This window comes from Dendropsophus ebraccatus, chromosome 15 (genome assembly GCF_027789765.1).
Source record: "Dendropsophus ebraccatus isolate aDenEbr1 chromosome 15, aDenEbr1.pat, whole genome shotgun sequence".
Taxonomy (NCBI): Eukaryota; Metazoa; Chordata; class Amphibia; order Anura; family Hylidae; genus Dendropsophus; species Dendropsophus ebraccatus.
Genome location: NC_091468.1, coordinates 39997781 through 40022754, shown reverse-complemented (window position 1 = coordinate 40022754; position 24974 = coordinate 39997781). Strand labels below are relative to the sequence as shown.

Here is a 24974-nt window from a genome sequence, read left to right as displayed (position 1 = left end):
GGCGGCAGGGATAGTGGCTGTGGGACAGCATCCGGACTGCGCTTGTCCCTGAGTCACCTGTGTGTACCCGGACCTGTCCTGACACATATGTCAGAAATTCCGCTAATAATTGCCTCTAAAAGACACAAGACAAGGTGTAGAAATAACCTAACACAAGGGTTCTCTTTAAAGTTTTTTTTTCCATGAACGTTTCATAATTTTTTAAAACTTTCTTTGTACCTGATTATTATGGGCTGCCATTTTACCAATGTTGCTTTTAGGGTGCTTTCACACCTAGCGACTCGCAGTGTAAATTACGCTGCAAGTCGGGTAGGTCCTGGCAGATTACTTTCACTACATACAGTAATTCTGCCGGCCCCTTAACCCCTTCAGCTCCCGCTCCCACTCCGCTGTATACATTACCTCTTCTCGCTGCACAGGTCCCGGCGTACTGGTCTCCCGCCCGGCCAATCAGTGTGTTGCCCAGCCGCAGCCACTGATTGGCCGGGTGGGAGAGCAGGGGGACCCGTGCAGTGAGGAGAGGTAATGTATACAGCGGAGTGGGAGCGAGAGCTGAAGGGGTTAAGGGGCCGGCAGAATTACATACACGCAGCGGTCGTTCAGACCCCTACGTGTATGTAGTGAAAGTGATCTGCCAGGACCTGACGACGCTGCGAGTCGCTAGGTGTGAAGGCACCCTAAAAAGCATTTAGGGATATTCTTTACAACTGTGTTCCCCAAATCCAGTCCTGAAAGACCACAAACAGGTCATGTTTTAAGGATTTGAGTATTTCACAAGTTGTTTCTTCATACTCACTACGTCCAGTATCAACATAGCTGTTCTTTGTATGGGTTATTTTTATATCAACACCTGTTGGTGGTCCTTGAGGACTGGAGTTGGGGAACACTGCTTTCCAAAAATCCTCATGGACATTAGACTGGAGAACACCCTATTCCCTTCTATGGAAGAGATTGTAGACATGCTCCGTGACCTGTCCAGAGGTCATTGTGCATCCTTAGGCTATGTTCACACAAAGTCCGGCCACAAAGCTCTGATGCGGGTGCATCAGCGCGTGCCCGCATCAGAGCTTCCCATAGCACACAGTGAAGCAAGCGGCTGGAGACGCTCGCTTCACTGTGTGAACTGACAGGGCTTTCTGCGGCCAGAATCTACTGAATTCCGGCCGCAGAACACTGACATGTCAGCTATTTGCGTCCCCGTATGGGATCCTGGCCAGAGTGTATACGATGTGTATACGCTCCGGCCGGGATCCCATATCAGATAAGGTTATGTTGCGCTCCGCAAAAAGTACAGCCGTTGTTGCCATCTTTTACATAGTGTGAACATAGCCTTAGTGCGAATGTCCTGATACAATTGTCACCATTCAATGTAAACCTGTCTGGATAACTGCTGGAAAGTGATCTTTACTAGAGATGAATGCAATTCCAGCTTAAGAAGTTGGCTGCCTGGAAAACATGGATACAGCCGGGGCTGTATTTATGTCTTCCTTGATTCCCTAGGGCAGCATGCAACTAATTCAAATGCTGAGCGATCGGACTCAAGCCTGCTCACATTGCGCTCATCTCTAATTCTTACAAACCCTTAAGTGTCAATTTCTTATTCGGCTTTGTAATTGATTAGAAAAACTAAAGAACAACCCCCCCCATAAATTCTGAAAAACAATAGGACCCCCTTCTAGAAAAACACCTTTAGGGTGCCTTCACACGTACCGTATCGTTGCGTATTTATCACACAAAACTTGCACAAAACTCGCATGAAAGTAGCTCGCATGAATTTTTTGTGGTGTTGAACTTGCCTGTGAAAATCATGTGCAAATCAAAACTCGCATGTAAACCTCGCACCAAACTCGCATGTAGTAATACACATACATTGACTTGATAGCAATCAGTATCACTGTGGCTTTATGTGCGAGAAACTCACAGCGATACGGTACGTGTGAAGGCACCCTTAAGGTGACACCCATTCTTCTGGAATAAACAATTCTATAGGAGCTGAAGAGATCATTGAGGCTTCTAGAATTATCTAATTACAAACTGCATGTTTCTCAGTTTAGGATTTGATGTATTTGCTTTTTAAGAGGCTTAACAAATTTCTTTTAACTTTAATGAAGTACCATTTAGCTCTGCTTAATACTTTATGCCAGAGGGTCTCTTTTGGAGAGACCTAAATTCGGAAAGCCCAATGTGAATTCTAATGTGGAGTCAGACATATCAAATAAAGTCATTTTGATGGTGGCGCTTTGGGCTTTTTTTTTTTTTTTTTATATACTTTCCGAGCCAGACAAAATAGTTGCATATCAGTGCTGCTTATGTGTTTTGTCCTTAGGTGACCAAATCTTGAATAATTTTTCCATCATTCTTAGGGTGACTTTAAGGCCACTGAGAATTAATCAAATCTCTCTCTAAGAGCGTCATCTTTGCTTTCATGCTAAGATGAGGAATAATCATGTCAGGTTTGTAGATATTTTATACATTTATTCAGTGGCCTTTCATTTAAAGAGATGGGAACCAGTTATCAGATAGTGGTTAAAAAGACCATTGTGGCTCACTAAAACATCCTTGTTCAGCTACTTATGGAACTGTCTAAGGCCATGTTCACATGGCGTAAGACACCAGCCGTTTCTGCTAAATTCGGATGTGGGCACACCCCTGTGCGCCCGCATCCGAATTCACCACTGCACGCAATGGAGCGTGCTGCCGGAGCCGCACACTCCATTGTGTAAACTGACATGTCAGTTTTTCGTACGGCCGGAACGTATACTATGTGTATATTGCAATAACGGCTGTGATTTATGTAAAACATAAGTTGTGTGAACATGGCCTAAAGGTGCAAATACTCAATGGAGATGTAACAAACCTGGAGTACTTTTACTGTCCTATGGTATTAACCTTTGGGCTGAGATGGATTGGCATAGGTACTCTATAGGGACAATGTTGACTGGATTATGCATATGTTTTTATATGATTTTACGTATCTATCTATACACAGTTATTCCTCTTCTACTAGAGATGAGCGAACTGGGTTCGGGTTCGAGTCCATCTGAACCAGAACGTTCGGCAATGGATTAGCTGGGGCTGCTGAACTTAGATAAAGCCCTAAGGCTATGTGAAAACATGGATACAGCCAATGACTATATCCATGTTTTCCACATAGCCTTTGGGCTTTATCCAAGTTCAGCAACCACCGCTAATCAAACGATCGGGTTCGGATGGACTCGAGCATGCTCCAGGTTCGCTTATCTCTAACTGCTACCAATGTCTATGATTGACAGAAGCTTTACAGATTTATTAGGTAATAGAGATGAACAAACATTGACCACACTCAGGTGCTCCAAACCTGAACACTCAGTATTTCATTAACAGTGGCTGGAGAAGTTGGATGCATGCCTAGGGAGTCTTGAAAAACATGGATTCAGCCTATTGCCTATGGCTGCATCTATGTTTCCAGACAGTCTTAGGGCTGCATCCATCTTTTTCTGCCACCAGTAATCAAATGCTGAGCGTTCGAGTTCATTCATCTCTGTTAGGTACAGATGTGTCCATTCTTACCTTTTGTTAAATTTAGTTAGGGAATCCAACTTATGCATTTAAAAAAATGGCAACAAAATATATTGCGCCTATATACAGGCTGTAATTCATATAATTGCCACAGGGTGACCACACATACAGCGTATATATCTCCCGAAAAGATGTCCAAAATTATGTTTTTTGGTAAGTTAGATATTTTATGGCACACATGTTGAGCCTGACGAAAGGTAAGGAAGGACACATATGTAGGAATATATTATATATATATATATATATATATATATATATATATAAATTTCATGTAGATATTTGTGAGTATTTTTTCAAGATGGGGATGTTCTTCTGATAACATCAGACAAATATATATATATTTCTACTAGCATAACAATTTTCTCATGGAAAATGTCTATTAAATTTTTCCCAGTTTCCACTCTGGCCACTAAGCCTCACAATACATTGATTTTTCCTCTGCTGTAAAGATAATTTCTCAGCAGTTTTTCCAATATTTTTACAGGCAGGATTACAATAAAATGTAATATGTCTACTATGAAAAATAGTTAGCTGATATTTATGATGGTCACAGCCTACCTCCCCCTTTCTGTACAGGTCACAGAGCATGCCTAGTTTTCTCTGCCATAAAGCTCTAAACTACAGGGCTATGGCTGTCCAGGCATGATGGAAATTGTAGTTTTGCAACAGTTGAAGGGTCGTAGGTTCCCCATACCTACTTTAAAGCATGACAAAAAAAATCTTCTAAAAATCGTGTGATCTATAACAATGGTCACAGTGCAACACTGCCTGTGTGTGTGAATGTGGACTAAGGCTATGTTCACACAACGTAAGACCCGTGGGAATCACGGCCGTTGTTACAACAGCCGTGATTCTCATGGAACTTATGTAGTGCTGCCTTCTGAGGGTATACGCTTCGGCTGGCATTCCTAGCGGCACCGAAAAAAAATTGATATGTTAGTGCACACTGTTGAGAGAGCCAAGCCAAGTCTTAATTCATTCTCTTTACATCTTTAGTTCACTAACAAAGGAGGCACTGATGTCATTTTATACTTTCCCACTTAATTTTAAAAAAATAGAGCAGAATGCATACATACCGATACAACCCACTCTCTGGAAACCTGGGAAAATCTGGTTTGGCTGGAAGCCAAAATTTTAGAAAGATTAGTGCACAGTTGTGCGTAAGTATTTAATATTGCCTATATCTTACAATGAAGAAATCTTGTGGAAAATGTATATTTTAGATCTCCCTGCAGGCATATTTACTATGAATAGCACAGCCACATTTCCAAATACATTAAAGTAACAGGACTTTTCATGCATTCTACATGGATGAACTCAATCGCTGAATAGTGCATGTCATATTAGTGCCGAAAATACTGAGCTACGTATAAAAGGATCAATAAAAAGCACCGACCAAAGGATTAAGGTGATGAAGGATAAGCAGGTATTATTATTCTTTCTAACATAGAGGCTAAATATTGTGTACCATCATTTGCTCATAATACTGGTGTCTTCTTCTATGGCCTCCTCTGGTACCAGGGTATATGTAGCTACACCACTCCTTGGGTGCAGGATTAAAATCATGAAAGCAAAACAGTCAGGATTTCAAATCAAATATATAAAACAAGTGTATAGATAATACATAGTGTAGAGTACATATAGCATAGACAAATATTAAAGGATGACTGCACACAATGACCATATGGTGATCAACCTTAAAGGGATCCTGTCATCACTTTCATACTGCCTGAACCAAAAGTCATCCAAGTGGTTTCTGGTGGCTTCTCTCTGTCCTGTTTGCCTTGATCGATAGATCTTTCTCTATACCCAAACAGAGAAAGGTCTATCAATCATGGCTGGTGGAGTAGGGAGGAGCCGCGGGGGCCAAAACTGATGACTTGAAGTTTAAGCAGTATAAGGCTATGTTCACACACCGTTGATCCGTCCGGCCGCGGAACTCTGAACTCTCATTGAATTCCGTCCGCAGAAAACTGACATGTCAGTTTTTTGCGGCCCCGCATGGGCTCCCGGCCGGAGCATGTACGATGTGTGTACGCTTCGGCCGGGATCCCATTCATCAATAGGCATTGTTCCACCCCGCAAAACTACGGCCGTAGTTCTGCTGCGAGAACTACGGCCGTAGTTGTACGTTGTGTGAACATAGCCTAAAAGTGGTGACAGGTTTCTTTAAGGGGCTTGAAAGTGCCTTTTTCTGAGAAGGGTATCCAAATAACATCACTGCACCCTAGTGACCAGCTATTATTGTTCTCCTGCTTCATCTTTGGGTCTCGGCTGAACAATCCTGCCTCCACTTTCGAGATAAACCCATCTCGGCAGTGACAGCCCGCTCAGCCAATCACTGACTGGGACGGCGCTGTGGTAAGTGATTGGCTGAGCGGGCTGTCACTGCCAAGACAGGTCCTTCTCAGGAGTGGAGGCGGCATCATTCAGAGGGGACCAAAGATGACGCAAGTGGACACTGGGGGAGCGCAGAGAAGTAAAAATAGGGTGTTTGTTATGTTCAGCAGCAAGAAAACAATATAATTCAAGTTTCATTTGATATAAAGATCGCTTTTACTATATATACAGTTCAAACAAGACCTTTATTAACACATTGTACTGTTGTTGTTTTTCCTCCATATACTTAGATAAGGTCAAAGACAAAGTTCATGGACCTGATGCAAAATGTAGCAGGTCCTCAGCCTTTATGGGCTGTCCTTCTTATTTATAGCCCCTATTACACGGCCCGATCTTCACAGCAAGCGAGTGCCGACCTGTCAGGTCAGTGCTCGCTTGCTCCTCATACCCCCACCTGCTGTCAGCGCTATTACAAGCACTGTTAGATCATCCAGGCAGCACATAGAAGATAGCGGTGTTCTGCTGCTGCAGCTACTGTTACACGGAGGGATGGCAGCAGGACATTGCTATCATGGTCGTTTGTCTTTCACGTGTATGTCAGCTGATCATTGCCTTTTATTACACAAAGCGATTATCGGCCGTGAATGTCGATAATCGTTTAAGTAGGGCTGATAACCACTTTGTGTAATAGGGCCTTAAGAATCTCTCCAAGACAGCATTCTCCAAAGCAGACCCTATGGCAGAACGGCCATAGGGACGCCGCAGACACGAGGACCCTGGTGTGATTGTAGGGTTAGTTGGTTTGCCTTAGAGTGTATTATAGAGGGCAGAGTGTAATCTGTGTGCGCCGCAGCAGAATATATTGGTAGATACTATAAAAGTAACAAGAAATGAATGACATAAATAATTACAACAAAGTACAGCAAAATGCACAAAATCGTCTTTGTGTCAAACATCCTTCTGTAGCAGTCATTATGTAACATTGGCTTTTATTAGTATAAATGGAATATAAAATCACAGGCTGTAAAAGGTGCTGCATAATTATTTTCCCCGAATGTCTATTGCGTGTTTACAAGCAGAGGCAGACATATCATTTACTACAAAGTATATGTTTCTGATTCACAGGCAGAAGAGACTATTGCTGCATCATGAACTCTTTGCCAAGTGTAAAAGCTCTTACAGCCAAATTCCAGAGAACAAGCTGCGAAGTGTGTGTGTTGAATGGATTCATCATGAATTTTCGCTGTCTTCTACAATCTGGACTCTGTTCCTCATCATCGTCCAAAAGAGATCAAAGACGTCTTATTTTTTTAATGCCGTATTATCCCTAAAGTGAATGAGGATCTCAGACGTAAAAGTTGCTGCGAGATAACAATGTGAGAACAGTAAATATTCTAAAGGGTCAGAATTATTGTTGCAGTCATTATGGATAAGAAAATGAATAACTTATTTAAAGCGAATCTACCATCAGCTACATTCGCTTTAAGTATTTCCTATGTATAGAACGGAAACAGTGCGGGGAAGACATTGCCGCAGTCCTTTTTTTGAACTGCAGGTAGGTTCCTGTGTAAGACGCCGTTCTATTCACGGGTAACAGGCCGGGGGTGAAGCACTGGAGGTGGGACGACCCGCCCCCAGTGAGAGAAACCCTCCGTCTCTCTATGACGTGGCTCCATTATGGTCCTATTACATGGCCCGATATCTGCTAGATCGGCACTCGTTTACTGGGCCTATTACATGGCCCAATAATCGTATAACAAGGGCTGCAGGGACATCGTTACTGATGCCCTTGCAGCACTTGCTAAACTGGCATACATTACCTATCCATGATCCAGGGCTCCTCTTGTGGTCCGCTTCTCCCCGGGTCCCGCCACTGCAGCTTCAGAGCGTCCTGCCTTAACTGACAGGCCGCTCAGCCAATCACTGGCCGTGGCGGTTTTTGGTAGGTAATACACACAGCATAACATGAGCACCCTACAATACTGGCCATTTTAGCTTTGATCCACTAGTCCAGCCATCATAATTTGGCCATATGTACAGAACATTATAGTTGCCCATTTATCTGCCAACACATTAACAAGTGCGCCATTGTCACCAGACAATCAATTTTAATAACTGCATCTGACAGTGGTTTTAATATTGGGTACTATGTCAGACTTTAAAAGATCTATTCAAGAGTGATATCTAGAATTAAAGGGCTTCAGGTCACATCAGAGTATCAGAATTTCTTTAACATATCATTCATAAGGATTAAAGGATTAAAGGGATTATCCAGAGCTACAAAAACATGGCCACTTTCTTCCAGAGACAGCACCACTTTTGTCTCCAGTTCAGGTGTGGTTTGCAATTAAGCTCCATTCACGTCAATGGAACTGAGTTACAAAACCTGCACCCAAACTGGAGACAAGAGTGGCGCTGCCTCTGGAAGAAAGTGGCCATGTTTTTTAGTGCTGAATAACCTCTTTAACATGTGTTTAGAATGTTCTGCCGGTGAAGAAAACCTCTGATCAACACTGATATAGGGTTGGAAATTGTTGAAAATCCAAATATACCAAGTCTACGAATGTGCAGAACTTTACTGTGTCCATTGCTGCCATAAAATTTGAATGGAGCAGCGATATTCACACCCTCACAGCAAGGAGTGATGGGTGGTTGACTGGACTCCCAACCTGCCTATCAATATATGTATATATATATATATATATATATATATATATATATGTATGTATATAGGGCCGGCGTCAGCACAGGGTTTACAGGGCAAGTGCCAGGGCCCACAGCGCCTCTAGGGGCCCAGAGAGAGAGAAAGCGAGGAGGATGCTGGTGTTCTAATGTTCAGCTTGTTCACTGTAGTGCAGGGTGAGTGGCTAAACATCAGAAGACACAAGAGCAGGGCCTGCACGGAGAGAAAAGTGTGAAGGATCTGATCACATGACCCGAAGGTCCTTAACTTTACAGTGTGGATAGCAGCCGGACAGATAGGAAGAGGGAGAAGACTGAGCTGAAAGTGCTGTGTGTCAGTATCTGAATATGTCAGTCAGTGTCAGTCTGTCAATGTCAGTCATTCATTGATGTGTTTGTGTGTGTTAGTGGTGTCTCAAGTGATTGTGCATAGTGTGTGGATGATGGGTGCATAGTGGATGGATGAGGGGCCTGCTAATGCTCTGTTGCCCGAGGGCCGCAAAATCCTGGAGCCGGCCATATACATATATATATATATATATATATATATATTATATATATTTATATATACACACACACATCATGGGTCACAGAGAGATAAGTCATACTGTACAGATGAAAAAGGTACACATTGTTTCCATTTTGTTTTAAGATTGACAGTGGCAACAGGCATATGGGTTAGCAACATAGATTATTATGGTAACATTTGCTGAAAGAAAAGTGTTTTAATGCAGCTACTATGACACTAACTAAAACATCTGCATTTACAAGTCAGGGCTGCAGCGTGTCTGTATGACTCCTCTACATGATGTCTTCCAGATCAATGTTATGAGCGACTTTCATTCTACACCTGCGTAATATGGAGTCATCACTGCGGAGCAGGCTTAACAGCAAAGATCCTCAGTCTGAAATCAAGACCTTTAAAGGGAATTGCAAAAACATGAATTCTCTGTATGAGCGAGGTAAAGCTATACTAACATGGTGTATCGCTCATACATAATGCATCTTGTGCGTCATATACAGTTAGATCTCCGAATATCACCAAAAGAAAAATAAGTGTGTGTAAAGCAGGACAAAAAATAAACTGGTTTACAAAACAACATGGCAGAAACAATGGAACACCATAAATAACAAAACTGCTAAGGCTATGTGCACACAACGTTTTTTCAGCTCTGTTTAAAGTGACGTCTATCATTTTGAGTCTAAAATAATGGATGTTATTTAGCAGCCTGGCCTCCCCTTAGTGCAATGACAGCTGTTGGTACATTATTCTAGTTTGGGGTTACTAATTGGCCATTGGGTGCAGGCTGCAGCTTAATTGAAAAGTCCATTGAATTTAATAGTAAAAAGGGAGAAAGAACGGTGACAAAAGAAAAACTGTGTGTGATCAACTAATAAAAAATTGTCATGATCATTATTTTGACGTCCGCGGTGATAACGTCCGTTATTCAATACATTGTGTGCACTGGACGTCCATCTTTCCATTGGCTTCAATGCATTGCATTGCAGTCAGTTAAATCGCGGCAATAACAGACTTTTTTTAAATAGCAAAATCGTCCGCCTTTTCAATATTTTTGACGTGTGAATATAGCTGAAAGAGCATCAAATTGGAAGTTTTACCTAAGTAAGATGGAGAAAACAAGGTCCTGGTTCCTTCTAATATAAACCTACTAGAAATATATATCTATCATACACCGATCTCAGAAATCCTAGTGGCCCCCAGGCCTTACTGTATCTGTATCATTTACAGCTTCTAGTCATTTCATGCATATTATTATTATTCAGTTCCCTAGTTCACAGCTTGTTAAAGTAACTAATAATAGTTTCTATTCTCTTGGGACTATACAAGCATATGATGCATCTTACACTTTCTGGCTGTGCCATTTTCAGGTATCCAAAGGTTTAAAGTCTTACATGAGTTATGGGTGGTGTACAGCAGGGCCGGCATCAACACATGGCTTACCTGGGCAAATGCCAGGGAAGAGAGAAAAGGGTGAAGGACCTGATCACATGAGCTAAAGGTCCTCAACCTAACAGGAAGAGGGAGAAGACGGAGCTGCAAGTGCTGCCTGCCATTCAGTCAGTGTCAATAATGTGTGTTTGTGTATGTTAGTGGTGTCTCAAGCGATTGTGCATAGTGTGTGGATGATGAGTGCATAGTGGATGGATGAGGGGCCCACTGAGGCTCTGTCCCCCGAGGGTCTGCAAAAATCTGGAGCCGGCTCTGGTGTACAGAGATGTGTTTAGACTGCATTTGCTATTGGTCAATAGTGAGAGGTACAGGATAAGATTTCTGACAAAGAAGATGTAATTGAAACAGACAGTTTTGAGAGGGACAGTAGTGAAAGTAAAAATTAGCTGCAGAATAATAAAAAATAAGAAAAATAAATAATACAAAAATAAGAGAAATAAAACAAAAAGTTTAAATATTCTAATTGTGCTGGATACATAAAAGCCAACTGCTTAAAGGTAACCTGTCACCGGGGACGTGGGCACAGAGCCCGCTTGACCCCCGGTGCAGTCCCCGGATACTTAGCCTTTCCGAGGAGCCCCATTCCTGGAGCCGGTCCAGGGACGAAGATATCAGCGCCCGAAGCCGTGTGCCGCTGAGATGAGTTCGATGCCCATAGAGAATGACGGCTCCATCCATTCTCTATGGGCGTCGTATTTATCTCAGCGTCGCGCACGGCTTCGGGCTCTGATATCTTCGTCTCGGGACCGGCTCCAGGAATGGGGCTCCTCGGAAAGGCTAAGTAAGGGTGACAGGTTCCCTTTAAGTCACTTGTTCCTCTAAGGCTATGTTCACACAACGTTTTTTCAGCTCTGTTTAAAATGAAGCCCATCATTTTGAGTCTAAAAAAACAGACTTCATTTAACTGTCTGGCCTCCACTTAGTGCAATTAAGGCTGTTGGTACATTATTCTAGTTTGGGTGGACTAATTGGCCTTTGGGTGTGTCTTAATAGAAAAGTTCATTGAATTTAATAGTAAAAACTGTGAAAGAATGGTGACAAAAGAAAAACTGTGTGTGAACAACTAATAAAAAACGTCCGCTGTTTGTAAAAGACGTCCGAAAATAATGATCATGTTCATTATTTTGACGTCTGCTGTAAAAAAAAAGTCAGTAATTCACTACACTGTGTGCATTGGACATCCATCTTCTCATTGACTTCAATGCATTGCCATTGCAGTCAGTTAAATCATGGCAATAACTGACATTATTTTAAATTACAAAATCGGATGCCTTTTCTCTATTTTTGACCTTGTGTGAACATAGCCTAATGCTAAGTTTACACAAGGCGATTATTGGCCCGATCGTACGATTAACGATTTCAAAGTAACGATTTTTTTTTTATTACGATCAGCGTTTAGATGGAATGATATATCGTACAGAAAATTCGTTTTGCGATCGCTTAAGCCTATCTCACACATAGGCAAAATCAGTGAACGACTGTTTACATGGAACTATCTGCGAATTTTTTGCGAACGACGAACAACGGTTTAAGAACATGTTAAAAGATCAAAATGAACGATTTATCGATCGTTAGCCGCGTTTACATGTACGATTATCGTTCGAATTCGACCGTTATCGCGAAAATTCGCCCGATAATCGATCCGTGTAAACTTAGCATAAGGGTGTGTTTACACAGACAGATTTATCTGACAGATATTTCACTGATAATTGAAGCCACAGCCGAGAACAGAATATACACAGAGAACGGGTCATAAAGGAAAGATTGAGATTTTTTTCCTCTTTTCAAATCTATTCCTGGCTTTGGCTATGTTCCCACTACGTTTTTGAAGGGGAAAAAAAAAACCTCCATCGTTTCACTGTTTGGCTGCCTGTTAGTTCCATGATGGCTGTTGGTACATTATTCTAGTTAAGGGTCCATTTACATAGAAAGATTATCTGACAGATTATCTGCCGAAGATTTGAAGCCAAAGCCAGAAACAAACTATAAACAGAGATCAGGTCATAAAGGAAAGCCTGAGATTTTTCCTCTTTTCAAATCCATTCCTGGCTTTGGCTTCAAATCTTTGGCAGGTAATCTGTCAGATAATCTTTCTGTGTAAATGCACCCGTATGGTGCGTTTACACAGAAAGATTTATCTGACAGATTTTGGAAGCCAAAGTCAGAACTGGATTTGAAAAAAGGAGAAATCTCAATCTTTCCTTTATGACCTGCTCCCTGTTTATAGTCTGTTCCTGGCTTTGGCTTCCAAAATCTGTCAGATAAATCTCTCTGTGTAAACGTACCATTAGGTGGACTGATTGGCCTTTGGATGTGTCTTTAATTGAAAAGTCCATTAAATTTAATAGTAAAAACGGTGAAAGAACATTGAAAAAATAAAAAATGTGGATGAACAACTAAAAAATAACGTCCGTTGCTTGCAAAAGACTTACGAAAATAATTATTATGATCATTGTTTTAATGACTGCACAGACAACGTCCGTCGTTTTATACGCTGTGCATTGCATTGAAGTCAATTAAGTTGCAGCAAAAACTGAAGCTTTTTTAAATAGAAAAAGTGGATGTCTTTTCTCGTTTTTGAGTGTAAACATAGCCTTTGGCTTCAATAATCTGTCAGATAAATCTCTCTGTGTAAACACGCCATTAGTTTTGTGGTAAATAAATGTTTGCAGCCAGAGCGCTGGTGCGATCCTGAATGCAGCCATCATAATCAGAGTGGCGGAGCAGGTTATTACTATTTGACAACCTTTGCTAAAGGTCAGGCATATTTATTTACCAGTTTTCAGCAATATAATTACACTACTTAAATAGTCGGGAAGATGCACGTTTTAAAGGGTTATTCCAAGCACCATATTATAGAGCAGAAGGAGCTGTGCAAACTGATATATCGTTTTGATGGAAAAGTTTGAGTTTTTGTATTTGTGTGCATCCATTTTGATCTGTTTTTCCATTGACATCCATTACAGAAAAAGCATCAAAAGGCATCCGTTTTTTTTTATGTACACAAAAATAAGGTCAGCTACATTTTTGTGTATGTTAAAAAGGGTATCTAGTGTTTTGATCCTTTTTTTTTATAATGGAAAAACAGATCAAAACGGATGCACACCAATGCATCTGTTTTTTTTTTTTTTGCGAAAACGGATTTCAAAAACGTAGTGTGAACCCAGTCTAAGGGTCCTATTCCACGGAGCCATAATCGGCCCAATTCTGCCAATTATCGCTCCGTGGAATAGAGACAATGATAAGCCGATGATCGTGTTATCGGCTGATCGTTTACTTAGGTTCAAACCTAAAATCATCGGGCAATGCGCAACAGGCGACTGACGATTTCACAAGCACCATACATTACCTAAACATGTTGCAGGTCTTCTCCTGCTCTCCTTCTTTCTCTGGGTCCCACACGCAGCAGCAGCTTTAGTGAGACCTGTCTGAGCTGACAGACCGCTCAGCCAATCACTGGCCAGGACCGCCGCGGCCAGTGATTGGCTGAACGGTTTGTCAGCTCAGACAGGCCGCACCGAAGCTGCTGCTGCGCTCGGGACCAGGAGAAAGAAGGAGAGCAGGAGAAGACCTGCAACATGCTTAGGTAAAGTATGGTTTTTAAACAAGGGCTTACAGTTTGCTCAGCCAATCAGAGCTGAGCAACCTGAGTCATCTGACAAAGGGAGACTAGCCTAACAAAGCTTAGACCCGCCTCCCTCTTGATGGTGTAATTGTCACAAAATGGCTGCCACAGAAAAGCCTGGGTTCAACAGTTATTAGATAAGAATGAGTTTACTTCACTTCCAGGTGGGGGATTGAGGGAATAAAAGATAGGGAAGGGGGGGCAGATAGGTGATTGAATCATATAACAAAATTATATAACTTTATAATGTTTTTCGATTAGTGGGAAAAAGCTTTTCGCTGGAGTACCCCTTAAAATTATTGTAGATTGTAAACTCTAGCAGGCAGGGTCCTCTCTCGCCATGTACCAGTCTGCCATTTACCTTATTCATGTAATGTGTTTGATCTTGTAATGTTCCTGTTTGTTACCCCCTATCACTTGTATAGCGATCTGGAATCAAGGGTACTTTATAAATAAATAATAATTATTATTATTGTAGAGCTTTTCCACCAAAACTATATATCGTCTGCTCGGCTCCTCCAGCTCTTTACCATGCTGCCAGCAGACTGGACTGGATTTTCAAAGCGACAGTTTTCCTTTAAGTAGTCTCCTGGTAAATGTATGTAAACCTCATCTGAGCATGCTAAGAATAGCCGGCAATGTTTTGTAAACAGTATTACAGCATTCCACAAGAAGGTAATGAGACTGGCAAAGGCGTACAGGAAACTAAGGCAAACCATCAGGTGTCCCCACGTCTTATAACACAATAAAGTGTGTGTTCACTTTTACACATTATTTTATTGTTTTCACATAGAGAAGTTTCATATGGGAAAAATACCAAAATAGTTTCCAAATTCTTGTAACACTGCTGCACTAGTTTACTTTGCATTCTGGGTAAAGTAATCTTTCCACTGTGAACTGTTCAGCCATCTAGAAGAAAAATACAACTCTCCCAGAATGCAATGTAGTAGAGAGCACTGTGTTAGACTGGATATATACAGTACATGCAGTTTTTGATGCAGCTTTTTAAAGCAATTAGCGATGTCCGTGCAGCCCTTGCCTTTAGTGTAAAATAATAAAATAGTAACTCACAAAGTCTTAAGAGTATTACCGGCACTATTTTGTCAGAAAAATATTATGCTATATAGCATTGGATTTGTTCACACTCAAGGCTATGGACGGCTGCTACAGGGGTGCACCTCATGAATAGTTATATTGTGAGAACAACAATTGCAGTAAAAAGCTAAGGGCACTCACCAATTAAGTTGCGATGTATCGCAAAATGGCTGTCATGTTAATGTTGTTAATGTTGTCTTTGTAAAGTAGGTTGGCGTCTGCCGAATAGTGATATGTATCACTGAAGTTTTTAACTACATGCTGGAATAAAGATACATCGCAACCTATTGGTGAGTGCCCTCAGTTTTTTACTGCAATTATTGTTCTCAAAATATTAACTCACCTTACCACATTCCCGGTTGTGTCCTCGGAGGCCTTCCCCATTGTCTGCAGCTCTGCCTTCTGTTCTGATCCCTGCACTGACAGGCCGCTAGCAATGTGCGCCCTATGCCCCATGATTTTAGGTCTGGAGCTAAAGAAATGATCAGCCAATGATCGTTTCATCAGCTGATCGTTCTCCCTATTACACGGGGTGATAATAGGCCGAATAGGCCTGAAACGGCAGATTATCGCTCCATGTAACAAGGCCCTTACTCTAGAGTCCGTCTCCTGCAGAGAACCAGGGAGCACTTCTCCTGACTTGTTCGATCAGTGGGGGTCTAAGCGCTGATGATCAAATTTTAAAAACTTTTCAGATCACAAGATTACATAAATGACGTAAGTTGAACCCTTCAAACAGTGAAGACCATGTCACCCGCGGAGAGTTATACGAGTACAATACTATGGTAACCACTGTGTCCGAAAAGTCAGAAAATATTAGTTTTGTTTCATAGGAGAATATTTTGCCTTCATATTTACGTCCATTTTGTGGATGCAGCATGTGCTACTTTAATCTGTTGTGTGCATGGGCAATGCTCACTAAAGTATATGAAGAGAGATTAAAACAGGGATGGATCAGTATGTGTTCTGTATTTGATAAATACTGTATTAGTATGTCATGAGTATTTTATAAGTATTGCATAACCCATAGTTTAAAAGGAACCTGCCATCACTTTTATGCTACCTGAACCATGAGTTATCAGGATATCCCCTCCAGTTTCTTCCTGCAGCACTTGCAGTGATTGATAGATCTATATCTGTATGGGGAGAAATCTGTCAATCAAGGCAGAAAGAAGCTGCCAGGGACAACCCTGACGACTCTTGGTTTGGCACAGAGTGGTAACAGGTATCATTTCCTGCCTAAAACAGCCCATCGGCATGTTCTGTACAAAAATACAGAAGCAATATTGAATATATACTTTCAACACACTGATGCCAATTCATCTATGTTTTTGATCCATATAAAGGTGTCATAATAACACGCTCTTGTATATATATGAGCCGTATACCGCGTCCTTCTTAGAGGTAATGGTAAAGAGAAACAGAAACTGAATGTTAAACCTTTTAATTACCCCAATAAAGATTATGGGGGAGATTTATCAAACATGGTGTAAAGTGAAAGTGGCTCAGTTGCCCCTAGCAACCAATCAGATTCCACCTTTCATTCCTCACAGACTCTTTGGAAAATGAAAGGTGGAATCTGATTGGTTGCTAGGGGCAACTGAGCCAGTTTCACTCTACACCATGTTTGATAAATCTCCCCGTATATTTATCCCAGTAATTAGGCAAACACTTGAATAGATACAAAGGTGAGGAGAGGCCTCTTCCATTTACAGTACAAAACTGCATGTCAGAATAAGACCTTAAAGGGGTTATTCAGCGTTATAAAAAAAGTTTTTATATATTGCTGCCCTTTTGGTAAACATAATAAATGTGTTCTGCTTACCTCTCCGCTTTCCCCTGGTGTCCCAATGCAGCCTCTCCGGTGTCCCCTGCTGACTGCAGCTCCGCTACTTCTGAGATGAACTTGTCCTGGGAGTGACGGCCTGCTCAGTAAATCATTGGCCACTGCACACTCCCGTCTCAGCCAGTGATTGGCTAAACAAGCTGTCACTTCTGAGACAACCTCGTCTCGGAAGTGGCGGAGCTGCAGTCAGCGGGGGACAAAGAAGAGACTGCATCAGGACACCAGGGGAGCATGGAGAGGTAAGCATAACATGTTTATTATGTTTACCAACAGGGCGGCAATATATTTAAAAAAAAAATTAAACTGTGGATCACCCCTTTATAAGTTCAGGTCAACTTTCTGGATATGTCGACAAACTAATACTGCTCCTGTGCCGTCAGATTTGTATCTTAGAACTATACGGCCAGACTGTGCGTAGAGGAAACGCAGTATTACATGCCATATTGCTAGACGGGCCAGATCGGCTTATACCAGGACATCCCCCCTCTATGACGTCCTTGTGCCCTAATAGGGAATATAGACAGGATTGTCTTCATGACACGGCCCCTTTAGTCACTTACAGCTGTCTGAGACCAAACACAGCTAGGACATAACATACAACAATATGATGGGAGCTCATGACAAGTCTTACAATATACTCAGCTGCTCTTATACAGAGGTCTGCTTCTCATAGATAATAAAACACCTTCACATAACTATAGCATCAAGGTCAGTTGTTCTATATTGCAGAATACAATGTTAATGGTCACAATCATCCTTTGGGAACAATTATTTTCACCAAGCAGATATAATGCAATCTAAATGTGGGTAACGGAAAGAGATCTGCTCAGAAGATAATAAGAGAAAAAAATAGGTCAGTCAGTCCATTGCTATTCTCGGTGTTACATGTCAGTGACAGCCCACGTCTCTGCAGACACAGTGCGGACTATAGTCACACATACATGTCATTCAGCAGCAGCTTGATGTGACTTTGCTCCTAGGTTGGGTGCGATCTCTGTATCCGAATGAGTTAGTTTTTGTATACCAAGCTCAATGAATGTTTTATATAGGTCAGCAACAGGCAACCTGCGGTTTATTCAGCTGTCCAAGCAACACATGCATGATTCACAGTACAGTCACTAGAGAGCGATGGACATTATAACAGGTGGAAGGCCAGAGAGCCGGACTTTCCTGAGGTCATTCTATAGTCCCTGCACATTTTTACATCTATTAGTGTATAGATTTAGCTTGCAGCTCTTGGACACCTGTCCTTTATTCCATCAAGCGTCTGAGAAGTTTTACTAGTAATCTAAACATTATTACTCTGTGGTTCTCAGACCTCCAAGAAGACAGCTGCTCCCAGCAAATACAGTATCACTCTCCCTGGTGCAGCTCAGTTCACCTGTTCCCAGCACTCTCATCCAGTCAGTCAATGTCTCTCAGTGTTTATCCTCAGTTTCCCTCTGCTGTTCATGTCAGCATGAGTCTCATCACCAGCAAAGAGGGTATTTTTTACAGTGTCCCCAGAGGATATAGATTCATATGCCTGCCTGCAGATATGGTGGAGACGAGTTTGCCGGATGTAATGGAGCTGAGTTTGTTAGATACAGGACTAGTAGGACTGCTATATGCAGACTGTTAGATTTAGCAGAGCACAATGTTAGATAAAGCAGAGCTCAGTTTGTCATTAGGTGTCATTATAACCTCTAAACGTCGCTTCTGCTAATTTACAAACGTAGCTCTGCTTTATTAACATAATATAAGGAATTTAATACATGTAATATGTGAATTTTGTCAACTTTTTTTTATACGATTATATTACAATTTCTCACAAAATCAATAACAACAAGGATCATTCATGCTTTTAGAGTATTCTAAGAATCCTTGAAACTATAACATGTACTGTATGACAATGTTTTCCAAATATTGATCATTTGTCACAATCATATAATTATGACATGTAAGTGACCGCCAGCCATTATAATTTACTATGAGGCAAGTTCAGCTCACCGGTCATGCATCCCCCAGAGATTCCTGAATAAAACCACTTGCATCATTGTAACAATATTTTCTGTGTTTTTGCCTATACATCTGTGCACCGATTACTTTAAATCAATCCATCACTAATAATTGGCATCTATGGAACCCTTTAACACTTGCAATGTTCTATACCGCACAGACGGAACCGTGCACATATGTCTGCAAGCTTAGCAAATTGCATTGTTTAACTGTGTACAGTCATAATGAATGGAGTCACAGCTGAGTCACAACCAGCAATGGAAAATCTAAAGAAATTCACCTTTCAGGTAGTTGGATATGAGGATGCAATCACCCAGTGACTAAACAGCAGACAGGATATGGTTAAACCTGAGGGAGATCTGTAGTAGAATCACCAGCCGGTGTCTTTCGCATACAGCAATTTACATACTTGTGAGAGTAAATATTTACAGTAGAAATTTAACTAATAATAATAATAATAATAGCAACTCTATACAAACACAGGTCTATCATTTAGTAACTCAGCTCTTCTCCTTGACAGCAGTGACATATGTTGGCAAGCTTGAGATTTTGTATGGGCAGCTGATGTGAAGTGTGGGTACCATGCTGCTTCACCAAACCCACCAGGCCATGGCCAGGCATGCCCTCTGCCACCTTATTCTTCCCTACATTACCCACCTAACTGTGCAGAACAAACCATACCAAAACCTTTGACTCTACAAGCAAAGATGTGAGCAATGCCCCTATGCCACAGGGCATGTCATGGGCACCCAGGTTCCTAAGTTAACACCATATAGAAGAACTTACCCAGTATTCCAGCCCAGTGGGAGACAGCAGAAGCCAGCAGCATGAGGCAGCCCATGAAGCACATCTGCCCCAGCAGCAGCTCTTTCCTTTTCCTGCGGCTCCTGCTCTTCCTCTGCCTGGTCTCCAGCATCCTTGGCAGGGCACAGACCTGGCACTGCTCTCCCTGTGTCAGTGCAAGCATGTTCATGTCCACATCCATAAAGTGCACTCACTTATGAGATAGAATACAAGAGATCCCCCTCTGTTAAGTGTGGAGAGTGCAGGGACTGTACAATGCAGTCAGTATGAAGACTTCTTCCAACTCCAGCTCCTTGTGCTGTGCTCCTAATCCATGTTACATGCGTCTGGGCAGATCACACACAAGAGGCAGCATGATGCAGGCAGGGGAAGGACACTGGGATGTGTGCTGCTGCTGCTGCTGCTGCTGATCATGGGGAGAGAGCTGCTGCTGCTGCTGCTGCTGAGCACTGATCAGTCACACACATCCCCTGGGAGGGCTGCTGCTGCTGCTGCTGCTGCTGCTTACATACACACACATGCAGCTCTTACAAACAAAAGCAACTACAAGAAGAGAGAGCTCCCTGCTCAAACTTTACAATCATCAGCACAAAAGCTTCCAATTCCTCAGGCTTCTCCATTCTCCGCCCTGCTTCTCATTCCCTCCCCTTCCAAGTGATTTTTTTTTTCCTTATGCAGTTCATAGGCTGAAGTCAGATCCTCATTCACTTGCCTGGGAATGCCTAGATTATTTAGTGATCAGAGTTAGCCACAGACATGGCGATAACCAACTATAAATTATTCTGCTCAAAGGAGGATCCTGTGAATATGAAGAATGCATTTAAGGCTATGTTCACAACTGTAGGAGAAGAAACAGGAAAAATTTCAGGGCTGAAACTCTCCTTACAGATATTTTTCGGAGAACCTGGACATGGATTAGTCCCATAATACAAATGCTGCAAATTTTTCAATCCTTAGGCTATGTTCACACTTGGTTTAACAACTGACAAACTGTCGGCCGCTAGGCTGCATTCAGGACGTTCCTGCAGCCAATACCTTCGTATTGGCTGCAGGAAGGTTCTTCTTTTAACATTGATTTGTGGGCACCGTCAGGTATGCCGGCAAATCATTAGCCATTCACTTCAATGTAATGTGAAGCCGCTGCCGCACATTACATTGTGTGAACAGCTATTATTTCCGGACGCTGTTTACTGAATAGGCAAGTACATTATTCTAATGTGTGAACACAGCAGGCGGCATTGCATTGACTTCAATGCAATTTTGGAGCCTGCAGTAAAGAACGGACGCTGATTCCATTATAACAAGTGTCCATTCTTTACTGAAATATTATGTTGTGTGAACATAGCCTTAGTCTGATCATTATTCTGAGCAGATTTCTTCTGCTATGTTTGAATGGGTTATAAGTCACCTTGTTTACTTGTATTGTGAGAAATTTTGTAAGATTCTGCAGGGATTTAGCTGCGGAATCCATAGATTTTACCATACCTTAGTTGATCTTTATGTGAATTTAGAGTAGGTAATAATTAAGAAATCGTAGAAAGTATTGTTCCAGTGCTATGTACAATGGCTGGACCTTTTACAAATAAGGATTGTGGGAACCAAATAATGTACAGTATACAAGACCTTCCAGATGCCTGGGGAAAAAACAGCATCCTAGGCTTGACACAAGGGGTTTGGCCCCAAAATGTCACATGATGTTGGCTCTGGTATGACAGCCATTTCCAATAAAAACTATTTGATACACTATATTATATACTTGTGGACCAGGACAGTATCCAGCTGTCTATGACTGATCCCTGAGTAGACATGTTTGAATGTGATATAAGAAGTCCCTCCAATAACCTGCATTTTAAGCAATAGCCGAGATGATTGTAGGAGAAATTAAAAAAAAGAAATAATAATAATAAAAAAAACACCTCACCTCTCCCCTCACCCCCTGGACCTGCCCCTTCACTTTTCTAGAATCAGAAATGTTCCTGCATTTCACATACATACTTCTTCCAGGGCAGTGTTACAGTACCAGGAGGGAGTGAAAGATTGAGTATTTTGTTTTATTACTCCTATCATTCCCTGCCCCAGCAATTTTTTTTATTATCAGCCCAGACAATTCCATTAAATTGCAGAAGAGACTGAATTTGGAGTGTACTGTATGGAAAATCTCTAGTCCAGGTGGGCTGGTGGATGGCTTCAATGTAAATGCTTTGCCTTGCAGTCTGTAGAGTGGCAGGGAAGGGGAGGGCAGTGGCTTAGGCTTGTTAGCATGGCCTAGCTTATGAGGCCTGAACAGGTTTGAGAATGGAAAGGGTATTAAAGTGGTGTCCCAGAGGTCTGAACAGTGTGTCCCCTAGCTGTTCTGGAGAGAGAATTGTAAACAATTGTTTAGTGAAAATAGTTCCTTGTACCACAATTTGTCCGGAAACTATATCTGGGTCAGCTTGAGGAAGCTAGCAGCAGTCCAGCAATATGCTTGTGGACTGGAGAATGTGCCAATACCTAGCTCTATAGGCTCTAGCATTTTGAATAGGTATTTTCTGTATACATTTGTATTCATTATTTTGCTAAAAAAAGAATTTTAGTTTATTCATATGAATTATAGATTGTTCGGCAGTCCACTCTATTTGAGACTTAATATGCATTTTGTTATTGTGTCTACATTCTACATATACAATAGAACTATTTGTTATGATATTTCATAGGCGCTGAGTTTTGGCACCTATTGCAAATCCTATTTAGGCTTGTGCCCAGTTTTTAATCTGTATACAGCTATTTATAATAGCTTAAACAATTGTACTTCTATACGGAGATTCAACTTGTCCTACTTTAAACTAATACCTCCCTATACGTTCCTTTCTAAAGTAGGCTATCCTGCTCACAACATATCACAAAAAGATATTATATATGAAATCAGTACTATGCCAGGTAAACTTAAAGGGGTTTTATCATATGTTGCTGCCCATGGTGAGGCTAACAATTCCTTTTGTAGTGACCCAGTACGGGCCCCTAAGTCTCGCAAAGAATAACTGTTGTATGTCACATATTGCCTTTTGTCCACTCACAAGTTCAGGTGCTTTCCCTCCTTAGTCTGTCCTCTCCTTCCTTTCTCTCTACACAATCATAGGCAGGTTTGACCGACCCCTGTAGGAGAGACTTAGTTCCTAGTGGGAGGAGTTAGTTTAGTCAGAGTTAGTCTTAGTTTTGTATTCAGTGTAAGAGGGAGCACTATAGACAGGTCTCTGTTGAAACCTGGGCCGGGCCCAGTTTCTTTCTAATGAGCAACAGAACTGCTATGCAGTGTGAGAACTCTACAAGGGGAGAAAAGCCATACAGGGATCACCTTTTCCACGCCAGGAACCTCTCTACAAAGTGCAGGGCAGTTACCTTAGGAGTCATGGGAATTGAACCCAGTAGAACAAAGGTACGAAAAGTCTATGTATTCCACTGTGCAGTGCAGGACAACTGGGAAATCGCGGGAGTCTGGTCAACCCAGATAACAAGGCCTGGGGCTTGTATTACCCACCTAGGATGGGTAGCCCACAACTAGGAGGCAAAAGGCGGTCAGACTAGAAGTCATCCTTGAGTATGAGTATTCTCTACTTCTACACACCTCTATTGTTCCAGCAGAGTACATTTCTACATTAGACAAGGCCCCTCTAGCAACCACTCTCCTCTATCCTTTCTAATGCAAAGCACTTTCTTCCTCAAAGCACCTTATTTCTACCGCAACTACAAGCACCTAGTTAACTCACAAGATTGTATTTTTTCTGTATTGCATTGGACTGTATTACTACTAAACTACCTTCCTTGTATTGCACTACGTTCTCCTAAGTAAACTGTTCTGTTTTCCTAAAGCACTGGACTCTGGCCTATTCCTTGTGCACCCACACCCACACACACCTGTACACTTGGGTTAAATCTTTTGTGGTGTTGGTGAGGCATCAACTGTCCGGGGTGGGTCCTACACCACTCCAGGATAACGTGACAAGTGCCCAAGTGACCCTAGGCCCACCGTACCAGCTGACCTGGCAGGGAGACCACCACCCAGAACTCCCCCTGCGCCTCACCGCATTACCACACTTCCATACTTGTTATTATCTATTCACCCAATGGACTATAATAGCAGATGCCTTGCAAAACAATTTACAAATCAACTAATCTGAAATTGTTAAAAAAATTTCTTAAATCTCTAGATTACAGTTTTACCCGGAGGAAAAAGGATTAATTCATCAGGATATACAATATGTTCCAATAACAAACAGGTCTTGGAATAGCCGCATAAAGCTTCTCTATGGGTGTAACTAAACAATTGGATTTGCACCTGTATATGCAAGTGGCAGATTCATTTATTGCAGAAAAGAAGCTATAGTGGAGTAGAGGCTGAGTGTCCTCATTTTCCAGCTCATAAATTACCTTGCTACATCTATAAAGAAGTCATTGTTTCATAGATGATCAACTGTGTGGCTTTTCTGAATAATATATCCCAAGAGAGGTATGGAAAGTCTTACAGTAAAAGCTAATAAAACAGCTTTACTATGTATAAAGCTTTCCAGGAATAAATGTTATCTATGGGATTTACTCTACAATCACAAAGTGTAATGCAACGTGACTGCCTTTCCTTAAAAACTAAAAGCATTGAGATTACTACTGTGTATGTTATAAAGAACGTTATACTTATAGACATTATATACAGTCAAGTAAAAAAAAAAGCTATAAACCTTGTAGAGTACATTAGGTAATTTTTTTTTTTTATAATAATTGGTTAGTAATGGGTTGATCCTGTGACCATCATACAGTAACACTTGGTTACTTAATGGAATGGACAAAATGTAGTACTGACGTTCTCCACTAGAGGCTGCTGTAGAGGCAACATTGGCAGAGGCCTAAGTAACAGGAGGCAAAGCTGCAGCAATGAGCGGCCTTCTTGTTCTTTTTACTGTACTTGTACTTGTTAACACTATATACATACAGAATAGAGGGAATACAATAGAGATGTAGACACTAGTTTAACTTGATCTATGTCATTAAAAAAAACATTGGTAGGTGATCCCGACACTACC

The 24974-nt window shown here is 41.6% G+C and overlaps 1 protein-coding gene across 1 annotated transcript in view; it reads right to left on the bottom strand.

The window, feature by feature from the left end:
* The window catches only part of SLC24A3 (solute carrier family 24 member 3), a 271916-nt gene extending 251391 nt beyond the window's left edge, over positions 1-20525 (bottom strand). The window contains exon 1 of the mRNA XM_069954804.1: positions 19903-20525. Within this exon, the coding sequence (XP_069810905.1) occupies positions 19903-20101 (199 nt within the window). The 5' untranslated portion in view covers positions 20102-20525. The remainder of the gene's footprint in view (positions 1-19902) is intronic.
* Positions 20526-24974: the final 4449 nt, after the last annotated feature.